Here is a 12,229-nt window from a genome sequence, read left to right on the forward strand (position 1 = left end):
GTGAGGGGAGCTGTCGGCTTGTTGATTAGAGGTCTCCAACGGGTCATGCAATTGATTAGTCAGATGACGAGGTGCAGGTGGAGTCTGGGGTAGATCTGGGCATGGCGCATAGCTTAAGTGGGAGTAGTTCTACGTGAATGGGCCACGTAATATTTTGAATCGTATGTATTGATCTCTCTCTGTATATCACCAGTTTTTACGAGTATGTCAGGCCGATTGTGCTGTATATGCAATGTTCGATCATGGGATGTCCTAGTTTGCCAGACATTTACAGCAGTAACTTGGTCGCAGCAGAAATTCGTTCCTCGATGATGGTGCTCCATTTCTAGTAGAATGAAGAGTTAGCAACCGAGGCAGAAATTATAAAAAGTGCGAGGGGAAAAAAAACGTACCCAGGCGTTCTCCGCATCTCCAGCCTCAAGGCTCTCAACGAGTCCCGGGTAGGTGGCCCCCGCATAACCAGTCCAAATGCCAGGGGCGAAGACAACATGCTTGAACCAGTCACGGCCATCCAGACCAGGTTGGTACAAGAAAGCCCGTTCAATGCCCTTGTATTTGGCATTGGTGGCGCGGATCTGGAACCACAGTCTCACCTTCTTCCACCAGTGGTACCAAGGCACATCATCACCAAGCTTGGAGCTCAAGTCCGCAGCATAGGCATCGAAGGCTTTTGCGGATTTCTGGAAGTTGAGAATAGCCCTATCCAGAGATCCGAAGTTGAAGTGGGTCTTCTTCGGAAGGTTGTCGGCTGAATGCTTGATGTTGTCCAGGTAGGATCCGAGTCCGCGGGCATAGTCGGTGGCATTGAGCGCTAGAAGGGGAGATTCCACCAGCTGCGCGGCTGCCAGAGCCCAGAGCCTTGTGCAGGCTAGGTGGTAGAGGAAGTCTTTGTCTCCGTACTTCTCCATCCATGCGAAGCTGTCATAGTTTGAGTGGTAGTGGTAGACTGGATCATTCTTACCACGGCCAAACCCGAAATCGAGACTGGCGATGCCAGCAAAGTCTTGGAAAGCAGTGAAGTCACTGCCGCTTCCCATCGTCGCGATTTTGCCGTTCCAGACGTCGCGGACGGTCTGACCGCGCACAGTCTGGTTGGGGGACTGCACCAAACCGGTCACATCGTTGATGACCTTGTTCAGAAGAGGGCTGGCCCGGGGCTCGAAGTTGGTACCCGCAGCAGCGACATCGACATTTAAATAGGCGATGTTGGCCTTGGAAAGCCATGGGAGGTATTCTTCCACCCATTCAGTAGAGCCAAGAAGGCCGTACTCTTCACCATCCCAGCTGGCAAAGACCACCGTGCGCAATGGTTTCCATCCTGCCTTGAGAGCCTCACCGAAGCTGCGGACGACTTCGTTCATAGCAGCGGATCCGCTGTTGGGATCTCCAGCGCCACCAGCAATCCATGCATCACGGTGGTTGCCGAGAATGACAACCTCATCGGGAATGTGTCCCTTGATAGTACCAATAACGTTCCACAAAGGAGTTATCACGTACTCTTGGTGATTGTGGAGGTTAATCACCACATCCTCAGGAGAAGGTCCAATGTTATACTCCACACCCTTGTAACCGAGACCGCCTCCCTGCCACCACTCATTGAAGTCCGACGCCTTGGGACCGTGGCCGTTCAGCGCCTTCAGGAATGGCAGGACTTCCTTGTATGAAATTGGGAGAGAAGGAATCGAGGGGATAGAATTGTGCGGATCTTGCCGTTCACATCCAGGCTTAGATGGGTATCCCGGGGTTGTAGGGTCACCAGGAAGGATACCTTCTTCGTGTTAGCTGTACCATGCCATTGCTTTTGAGGAAGAGACTTACTGAGGAATTGGGTGCTTCCTCTCTGGATAGCACTGGGGTTTCGCGCCGGTCCATTGGGATAAGCTTCATAACCATTCTCCTCGGTGATTTCACCATCTTCCTGCGGATCACTGTAGATAACCACGCCGACCATTCCGAGTTCCTGTGCACGCTTCACCTTCAATCCACGGAAGACCCTGCCGTACTTGGCAATCGCGATCTTGCCCTCCAAAGTGACGTTGGCATTCACAAGATCCTCGAAATCCTTAACTGTGCCGAAATTGACATACACATACTGGGCCGTCACATTACCAGTAGCGGAGTAACCATGGAAAACCGGGACACGGTCTGACAAGCCGGAAGTAGGATCCTCTTCAAGAACATCCTCCTCCAAGGTGGCCTCAAAGGTCACTTCCGTCTTGTCATCCGTCGTCTTTAGGAGAGCCAAGCGGTGATCGAGCGGGTAGTTGATATAGATATCATACGCTGCAAGGCCGGTATCCTCGACGCCGAATTCCTTCCACTTTTCCATTGTCCAAAGTGCCTGGGAAAGATTCTTTCCTCCCAAGTGTGGTCCGGCGGTATAGTATTTGCTCCACTCTCGGGCCTTATCTGCAGAAGGCACATCGAGGAGGATCTGTTGGAGCTGATCGTAAGGAAGGCCGTAGCTCTCTGGCCAGGCTTCATGGGGGATTGGGTGAGCCCATGGGAGATACGACCAAACTGAGCCGTGTTCTCGAGGTAGAATAGCGACCGGAGAGAGGAATAGCAGGGTCGCCACGGAAAGCAAGGCTGCAAGGGAGATAGTACACGCTCGACGAAGAGCATGGTGCGGATATCTATGCCGCCGACGGGCGACATTGACCTCGAGGAGAGGTGTCGTCTCTGAGTACGGCATTTCTTTCTCCCCCATCTTGTGTGAATGATGAAGGAGTCAAGAGACGAGCTTCTCCGCATTATATCATCGAGCAAGGGATCACCTTATCGGTGCTGACAAAGCTTACCCCGCTTGTCCGAAACCGGCCGATAGCACTGTCGATCTATAAAATCCTTATATTTACACGAATCTACTCCAATTCTCCAATTGAATAAGAACAATCACAGGGAAGTCTAGCATTCGATCACCATATGACGATAGACGCAAGTAGTATTCTCGTGAATATAAAACGAAACATGAGAGGTATCATAATGCCTACATATATACAATCGCTCATGGCAATAAGGCTGCATGATCCAAGGGGTAATAATAGACAAAACAGATGCCAGGGTCCGACAAAAGCAAAGAAACATACCCTCCACAACAAAAATGGAAACAAGTTAGCCGTCGGTCATAGTTCCTCTTCTTCTTCGTCTTCTCTCTGTTCTTTTTCTCCCTCTTCTTCTTCTGGTATCGGAACGACATTGTGATCTGGGTGGAGTAGTCCACCAATATCCATACTCTCCCTCAGGATCTGGCGTGCATCTTCATCATTCACTTCCATGTCATCCTTGACCATAAGCACAGCCAGCTCAGGAACAATGACAGACTGAGTATAGCCAGCCACGCCCACGGCCTTGATCATGGAATCTGTTATGGCCAGGCGACGCACTAGCACAGAGAAGCGACGAATGACAACCTCGAGCCTAGATCAAAGACAGACGTTAGCAATGGCAAGTAACGCAGGAGATATATACCGTATACCACATACATTTTCGTTGCACCCAGCGCACCATAATATCCACAGGTCATCATCTCAAGTCCCTTGTCATCTTCCGCCCTCAGCCGGGAGTTCTTCGCTTGTCCAGACGAGAAAGAGGCATCAAGAATGTTTCGGTAATAAGAGAAGGTCCCGGGGACGAGCAGTTTCTCAAGTTTGGGGAAATAGCTCTGAACACGTTCTTCAAAGTTCTCCCAGTCCATTGTAGGGTACCCTCTCTCATTCCACTGTTCAACCGCGCTATGAATCTTGTGCGACTCACAGAACTGAACCTGTTCGCGAATGCGTTGCTTTTTCTGTGATCTGAAGATTTCGAGTAGCATCGGATCTACTTCCTTATGGCACAGCGGACATAAAGCTTTGGGGGCCGGTGCTAGTTGACGGTCCTCTTTGTCTCCTAATTCCTCAGACTGTGATAGTTTTCCACATATAGATGAAGATGGGGATGAGAGAGGTGAGTCATCACTACCCAATGCTTTGAGATCCTCCAAGGAGAATGCACCGTGCGAGAAACTAGAATTAGACTCTTCCCCACCACGAGGCTCTCTCAAACCCGATGAACAAATGTCCTTAGGGACTATGAAAGAATCTTCTGGTTCTTTGGCGGCATCGGGCTCTTTGGAGGCTTCAACCGCTGGCGATGATTCTCTGCGTGTCGCAGGAGACCGCGGAGGGAGAGATGATTTGTTGGAGAACCTCGACGGATATTTTTTTTCCTTGCGCCGCTTGAAAGGCTGCGAGGAACCCGAAAAGACGAGTGAGTCCTCATCGTCCGAACCCATCATATTGCTGAAATTTCGCGCAGGATGGCTTTTGCGCAAATTCCCATTGCGAACTTCAGGACTAGTTTGCGACCCATTGTTCTTTGCCGCCAGCTTTTCCTTCAATGTCTTAGTGGTATAGTTCACCTCTTTACGGTCTGGCAAAGAATCCTCGTCACTATCTTCTTCCTCGGAGCTTACAGGATCCGCATCTGTATCAACATCCGTCTTTTTCTCAATGCTTGGTTGAGCAATGTCCGCTTCCTTGTTTGCGGTTTCCTCTTCGTCAGAGCTTAGAGGTTCAGCATCTATATCAACATCCTGTCCTGTTTCAATGCTTGATTGAACGATATTCGCTTTGGTGTCCTTGGTTACCGCCTTGTCGGAGCTCAAACGCTCATCATTCGTATCAACGTCGCACTTTGTCTTGGTAACCAGTTGCGTGGCCTTTGCAACCGATTTTGCAGCTCTGGTTTTCGCCCCTCCGGTCTCAGAGTCTCTGTAAGTAGACAAAAGATGCCCTGGCGGAGGATTGTCTCTCGTCAAGCGATTGGACGCATAGCTGGAATCTCGTTTAGGCCGAGCCCTCATGGTAGGCGGTGGCGTGAGTTGTGGATTTCCAATTGTTGGCGCCAATCGCGGGTCTCAATGGTTGGAGTCAAAGACAAACAATTACTCCGACTTCATGTGGAGCGCGTTGATAAGGACGGGGAGGATTTCGGACTCGGTATGGGGCGACGCGTCGTTGCGCGATTTCAAGTCGCGGGCGCAGGATATTTGAGATACGGTCCGAAACGAAATTTCAAGATATCGACTGTTTATCGGCTGGGGGGCTTTTTGGTCTTCGAGACAAAGAACGCTAGGGTTTCGAGAAGCTGAGACATGCGGACCCCCGGCGCCACAATGAGGGGAAACGCGTGACACGCGATCGCTGCCCCAGGCTGCGATTTGATACTGCGATTTGTAGAATGCTGTATACATTTATGAGAATAATAATTAATCCAAGTGCTGTTATCGTCGCTCTCTTGCGCCCTCTCTCTCTCTTACGGTGGGACATTTATGTACAGTGGATGTGTGATTCTTGGATTTCTTTCTCCGGGAGTCATATTCGAGGTACGAGGAGAAGGCAGACAAAGAACCCAGAGAAGGGCCAATCCGCTTTCGTTGGTCTGAAAATCGTATCGTAGAATTTGCAGAAGCTAGAACTGCCTCTATACATTGACAGAAAGACATATACACAAGTAAATCATCAAGCCAAACACACCTCTGCAAGCCATGCACCTCATTAATTCTCAAAACCAACTCGATGGAAGAAAAGTATATAGAAAGAAGAAAAGAAAAACAAAAGCAATAAAGCCAGAACCAACACTACTCAAAGGTCATTGAAATCTCGCTATCCTTGTGGCCATGGTCATGATCCGCCCAGGCATTGGGCTCCATGGCCATGGCTCCGAGAGCGCTGGTACCAATCGTCGGCATTGTAGACGCAGTTCGCAACTCTGGACGAGAGTAAAGGTCGTCATCCTTTGATCGTGGGGATTCATGGAAGGATGTGTCAAAAGTCATTTCCATATCTTCGTGCTTGGGCGGGGGAGAGTAGTCATTGTACCCATAGGGAGAATACTGCCCCGATGGTTGCGGAGGCAACGAGGATGTGCGAGATGGTGGAAGCTCGGGCGTCTTTGGCCTTCGAGAAGCAGGAGGAGAGGGCTGAGCGGGTGGTGGTTCGGAAGGAGGGTTCAGGTCTACCTTCATCAAAGGCATAGTGGACTCCAATTCTTTGATTTCAATCGCTTCTGAGTGCAGCTCCGCTCGGATGGCCTCGATATCGAAAAGGACAGTGCCGGGGCTGCTCTCAGTCTCGCTTGAATCCCGAGGAGTGTTGTCTCGATCGACGTTATATGTTTCCCATTTCTTCTTTTCAGCCATCTTGCCTCGCTTGAACAGGCCGAACCGTCTCTTCTCTGGCTTGGCCTCTGCTTCCCGGCGAGCTTCATCAATCTCGCGTATCAACTCGCGCTGTCGCTCAGCATGGTTATCAGGGTCTGGGTCCTCGATTTCTGCAAACTCGTCGTCAAGAACCTCCCACCCGACTTCTCTCAAAAGCCGAGGCATGGCCGTTCGGTAATCCATATGACCATTCACAAGACTGGTGACATCGAAGTTCTCAATGCCCGGTATATCCTCGACAGCTGCTAGACCGGCGACTCTCATGATGCCACCACTCGTGGCACGGAAGAGATAGCCCAGAATCCAGTCATTCGTAGAGTAACCGTTCACAAATCGCCCAGCCACCACACTCCGAGCCTTGAGATATTCGTCTCTATTTGCAACCACGGGCGATCCAAATAGGTAAACATTTTGGACAAGGCCATGGGCGCCCTTTTCTGCCAGCTCTTTCAAACAAGAAAAGATGACACGCGCGCCGAGCGAGAAACCGAGCAACGTGATGGGTCGGTTGCCAAGGTTCCGATCTCGCAAGGAATCCGCCAGAACGAGGCCGGCTGAGTTAGCACGTGCTAGCGAAACAGTCCAGGGATTATCAATCAGGTATGCGAGTTTACTGAGAACAAGGGGTAGTTGCAAAGATGCCATCAGTGCCATAAGCACCGTGCTACCTAGCACTTGTTGAAGACCTTGGGTCAACGCCTAAAAGCTAGTCAGTTTCATGAACAGTTGCCATGGATGTTGGCAGCTCACCTCTGTTGCTAAGATATTGATAGTAGCTCCCATGCTTCGAAGCATCTCGGGTTCCCAAAGTACAGAATAGATATCGCCCATAATTGGATCGACTGTACTAAAAGGAAGACGGACATCATCAACCTTGCCAGTCATCCAGCCGGAAACAGTCACAATAAGATTGACCTTCTTGTTGTTATGAAGAGGCCGATATTCAAAAGTTTGGACTGCACCGGTACGCCGGTGCGAGGCTCTCAATCCAATCGTGCTGCCACCAAGAGTAGCACCGGAAGCGATCAAAGCTGTGCCGCCAGCGCCTCCCAGGAATGCACTGGTTCCAGTGATACCCACTGTGGTAAACCCAGCCGCAAGACCAGCTCCAATGACAGGTGCCAACAGTCCAGCGGAAAGGCCAATAACCAATCCGCCACCGACTGTCGCTAAGCCCATAATCATATATTTTCTCTTCAGGGCCATTTTGCGGCGCTTTTCCATGTGATCTGACTCATCCCAAGTCTCTTTCTCTGCTTGCTCTTGCATTTCAAGGGAGTCTGTAACACGCTTCTCAAACCGTGAGATCTGCAGCCATGTTACATCCAAGGCTGCGCCGACTCTTTCCAAAAGGGTTCGCGACCGAGCATCGTATGCTGAATTTGCGATGAGCACGAGGAACAAGTCACAGAGGACAGTCCAGCGGAGATCGATATCTATGCGATCAGAAGTTGGCATCTGGGAAGGCGTCTTAACCTCAGGCGGGTCCTCGTTCTCATGAGCCTGATATGGTGGAGGAGGGTCCAGCTCAGACAAATTCGTCTCCGTGGAGAGCCTAGATATAGAGTTGACTCTGCGACTAGATATAGAAGTCTTCGGCTCACTCTCTGCCATAGGATTTTTGACTCGTGCATTCTGCATGAGTGGTCGCACCAGATCTTCTGGTTGTACCCCATGCTCGGCAAGCTGCTCGATCATAATCTGCTCCGCAGAATTGATATCCATATGGGCATAGATTCGCGCCATGATCGCCTGTCCCCATTTTCTCATGGCATCCGAGGCATCCTGCATGGTCTTACGCGTGGACCTGGTTGTAGCAATTGACGCCAGATCATGGTTCATATTATGGATAGCCAACCTGACGACTCCCACATACGCGATCTTTTGAGTTTCATTGAGAAGGTCCTTGGTGGCCTGGAGCTGACTGATGGTGTCTCGCAGTTCCTCGCCAACCAAGCCAGCAGAGTTGTCGGTTGCATCTCGGAAGAGGTAGCTTGTATCCTCATCCATGCTTGTAGCAGACTGAGCATCTTCGTCGAGTTGCACCCGAGTATAGCCCCGCCCTGCGCCTCCTAATCCTTGATATACAGCCTCGTCGTCTTCTACTTTGGCGCCACGAACAATGAGTCTCCCGTAGTCGTCGTAATAGTCAAACTCCCCAAGGGCAGGCATCGATTGCCATTCATCTGGCTCCTGTTCCGACTCTTCACTGTCGGGGTGATGTGCATCGGGTTGCGCGAGGCGCTGGTGCGACCATTCTGACACTTGGGCAGGTCGTTGCTTCGACGTCGAAATCCGAGGCTTATCCAGAGTACCGGATGCTGGTGAATATTGTGGGGGTGGAGGAGAAGCATCCTGCGCCTCTGGAATCTTGCCTTGCTCTTCTTTGTTATTCAGATTAGCTGGCTCAGGGGTAGAGGCCACAGGCACTGCCTCCTCCTGTGGCAGTTCTGGCTCCCTCGCCTGCTTCCCAGTATCAACACATTCCGCTGGGCTCACAGCCACATTCTTCTGGGCATTTTGGCTGGTCTCTGCCCTGTCGGAAGACTCGCTGGGGGTGGGGTGGGGTCTGCGTGGTCGAATGGGCAATCCGAAGTCATCTAGTTCGTCCAAGTGCGGGGTTTCTTGTTCGGGAATGTTTGCGGCTGGTTCAGATTTGACTGGTTGCGACGCTGAGCTCTCTGTCTCTTGCGCATTCTGATTTGTGGGGGAGTCGCCCTTGGTCGAGGGGGGCTGTTCGGAGGAATTGCGGGCTTTCGGCGGGGAGGATATAGGACGGTCGGAGGTGTCTATGGTGACACCTGGAGTTGCGGTCATGGTCTCATGGACTGGAGGCACCTGGCCCCAAGACGGGTGGTGTATCGAATCCCAGTTGTCCCTTGCGTCCTCGGGTTCCTTCGCAACACCTTCGGGAGCTCACCCATCCGGCCTCGCGATTATTGCGTTGAGCTCTCTCCACGATTATCTGTGTGCGTTTGGTTTATCGCGAGATACCCCGATGGTGGGCCACTATCTGGTCATCGGACAGGCTGGGGCAATCTCCGCAGATGACGATCAGTGGCCACGCGAAAAAGGAGCTGGAGGGGCCGAGAATGCGGGAAAGTCAATTGGATGGCACAGCGACGACACGAACACAACGCTATAGTTCGAATTGAAGCAATATGTAATTAGAGTGCGGGTGACTGGAGAGATAAAGTAGGCAGGAGGTTAACAAGGAACTGTTGAGGGCCCGAAAGCGGAAATGCGTCAGACCCGATATTTTTTAAATAAACACAGTCTGAATGAAAACAGCTATACTACCTATTCTTCTAAATACTATCTCCAAACCATATGCGCTCTCTCTACACTCTCTATGTACTATATCCCGTAGAGTCGGGGTGCTTTCTGCCACTGCAGCGGTTTCACATTCGACAGGTCAATGCTGGAGGTATCCACCTGGGAATAGCTGCACGTCCCCGGGTTTGTGACTTGCTTTTCCTCCCGACTCACCAAAGCCTCAAGACAAAAGTACCCGGATATATCGGAGCTTGTTGATATTAGTTTCTCAAGGGTGTCTGTCACGTACTTGAATCCTTCAGAATACGAGCGCTTTGCCACCCTGCATGGCCCGAAAAACCCGGGTGAACAACATCGGGGCCTCTCATATCCGAAGACCTCTCGTAGAGCAACAACAGTCCATCACAAGACATGAGCAAGCTGGTCCTTGTTTAAACAACGAAACAAAGGAGGCCGAACACGCCGTGGAACGTCGATTGTGGCAAGACCCGGGGCAGTGCGGTCGGGCACCTCTGCCCAGGTCTGCGTATAAGATCGCACATTTGCTGTATAGCATCAAGGAAGGCAAGACGCTAGATTATTTCTAGCTGCAGATTAGCTCCGCCTGCCCCGATCAACCAACGAGGAAGGGAGAATGTAGAAGCCATGACGCCATGAGCCGCGGGGATACAAACGAGTGGCTCAGACTTGTTCATGTCAGACCGTGAGTCACTTGATATCTGCCGAGAAGGTTGCGGCTCTGGCCTTTAGCGTGCGAGTCTACGCTTTAATCAATGACAACGGGCGGGTTCCAAGTCTTTCGTTTCATGTCTCTTTGACTTGAACTTCCCAAAGCATTCATCATGGCACAAGGTATGCCTCCTCCAGACAAGTCAAGAGACAAGACTAACGAGTTCATTTGTTGTCTCCAAAAGGTTCTCAGACATCCATTGTGAAGATTGCCGGCGCGGGGTTCCGGCTGTCACTGCTTCTCAACGCTGCTGCGTGTCAACTGGCTCAGTCCAGAATAGAAATCCATAGCATCGCCAAGGGAATCTCGCTCTTTGCTCTCATTCTCAAAACTGTCGGGCAGATTATCGAGGGTACCGAAGTGGATCAGTCCCCCGAGGCAACAGAAAAGGCTTGGGAGATCGCTGGACAGGGCCAAATGATCTTTATTGAAATCGAACACATGCTGGACAAGCTCAAGGCAACTGATAGAGACCCTGATCTTATGAGAATACCCCTCCACGAAAGACTCAAGTGGTGTTTCCGGAAGCAGCACGTTACTTATCTCTTAGCCCAGCTGGAAGCCCTCAAACTCAGCCTGATTGTGATGATGCGAATTCTGCAGCTTGGAAACGTCATCAAATCCAACGTGGACGATGGGATTGATACGGACTCTCTGTCATCTGCCATTGATGATACCATTGCCCAGGAGAAAGCGGAGTCTCAGAATATGATCATCGTCAGGTACTGGTCCGTTAAGCGACTCGATCGCCTGTGGGATCTCGTGGAACAGGAAGACCTCGATGCTGCCAAGGACCTAACAAACCAGAAAATCAGTTCCAACTACTCGTTCAACACAGCCTCGGCATCCAAACCACTAGTTACTGCGACTAGAGGCTCGGATCTGACAAGGCTTCCCATCGTTACTTTGGGTGACAGTGACTTAGGGCTGAGTGATATGGAGAGATCCCCGAAGGATATGGTACAGCTATCTGAGAGTGCACTGAACCAGCTGCTTTCAGCTTGGGTTCCTCTGGCAGACACTTTGAAACTTCATCGCGCCAACAAAGACATGAACACACCCAACAATTTAGGCCAGGCCCGAGTGTACATCTGCTCAGATAACGAAGGAGATGACAACGAAGAGCTAGACCTTGACGGTCACGAAATTCGAGGCTACTACCTTGAAGGAAAGACCAAGGATTGGAGAGAGCCTCATTCACAAGCAGCCCGACAGCATGCAGCAGAGTTACGCCGAAGATATTCCGGCTACCAGGCTCACGTAGAAAGCGAACCAGAGTCCGATGAATACATCAAGCACCGGGGCAATCCCCGCAGTGACTCAAGGGTCATAGACTCTAGCGATGAGGAGGAGCAAAGATCTGATGTTCTTCCGCCCTCTCATAGCAGTTCAATGCACGGCCGGCGTGTTCACTCCAACAGCCTCTCATCCAGGAGCTCTGCAAGCTACAACAATCCAGATAGCAGATCTTATACATATCCTAGCGGCAGCTTTCCACCCCCAGGACAAACTCTTCCCGGTCCTCCGCTTCCATCACACCCTCAAACGGGTGCGACTCATGGTCCTCTCCAGCCACCATACAGATCCCACCCAAATCAAGACTACCCCACAGCTCCCCGATCCATTCCAATGAACATGAATCAATCCAGGCACCAAGCCATCCCGATCCCCCATACCGGATCTTCTCCCAGAGGCCTGTCGCCAAACCAAGTCCACTTCGAGGATCCTTGGGCCCGAGCCCAAGCATATAACACAAACCCCAACAAGCTTCAACCCCGCCCCCATCCATCCTCCTACCCAATCTCTGCTTCATTCCCCGAGTCGGGCTTCCGAGCCTCGCCGCCTCGTTCGGGCCAACGATCCCCGTCGTCGTATTCACACCGTTCCTCCCGTGATGATACCAGGGATAGACATAAAACATTGACTCGCAACGCCGGGAAGGGGCTGGCGGGTATTGGGGCTATTGCTGGGTTTATGGATGCCTTAGAGGCGTTCTCAATTCTATGATGGCATTTCTT

The 12,229-nt window shown here is 51.2% G+C and overlaps 4 protein-coding genes across 4 annotated transcripts; 1 reads left to right on the forward strand and 3 right to left on the reverse strand.

Moving 5' to 3' along the window:
- Positions 1 to 268: 268 nt before the first annotated feature.
- On the reverse strand, positions 269 to 2,710 carry N7457_003497 (M28 family metallopeptidase; the record flags this gene model as incomplete). Its single annotated transcript, XM_057174542.1, has 3 exons — positions 269 to 325; positions 393 to 1,768; positions 1,819 to 2,710. 3 exons carry the CDS (start codon positions 2,708 to 2,710, stop codon positions 269 to 271), a joined length of 2,325 nt encoding a protein of 774 aa, XP_057034693.1.
- A 415-nt stretch (positions 2,711 to 3,125) lies between these two features.
- On the reverse strand, positions 3,126 to 4,846 carry N7457_003498 (RTC4 family protein; the record flags this gene model as incomplete). Its single annotated transcript, XM_057174543.1, has 2 exons — positions 3,126 to 3,420; positions 3,486 to 4,846. 2 exons carry the CDS (start codon positions 4,844 to 4,846, stop codon positions 3,126 to 3,128), a joined length of 1,656 nt encoding a protein of 551 aa, XP_057034694.1.
- A 777-nt stretch (positions 4,847 to 5,623) lies between these two features.
- Positions 5,624 to 9,022, reverse strand: N7457_003499 (TMCO4 family protein; the record flags this gene model as incomplete). Its single annotated transcript, XM_057174544.1, has 2 exons — positions 5,624 to 6,904; positions 6,956 to 9,022. 2 exons carry the CDS (start codon positions 9,020 to 9,022, stop codon positions 5,624 to 5,626), a joined length of 3,348 nt encoding a protein of 1,115 aa, XP_057034695.1.
- A 1,301-nt stretch (positions 9,023 to 10,323) lies between these two features.
- Positions 10,324 to 12,218, forward strand: N7457_003500 (uncharacterized protein; the record flags this gene model as incomplete). The annotated part of the gene is made up of 2 exons (XM_057174545.1): positions 10,324 to 10,333; positions 10,396 to 12,218. 2 exons carry the CDS (start codon positions 10,324 to 10,326, stop codon positions 12,216 to 12,218), a joined length of 1,833 nt encoding a protein of 610 aa, XP_057034696.1.
- Positions 12,219 to 12,229: the final 11 nt, after the last annotated feature.

Source organism: Penicillium paradoxum, assembly GCF_028828445.1.
Source record: "Penicillium paradoxum strain IBT 22861 chromosome Unknown utg000003l_segment0_segment0, whole genome shotgun sequence".
NCBI classification, from domain to species: Eukaryota; Fungi; Ascomycota; class Eurotiomycetes; order Eurotiales; family Aspergillaceae; genus Penicillium; species Penicillium paradoxum.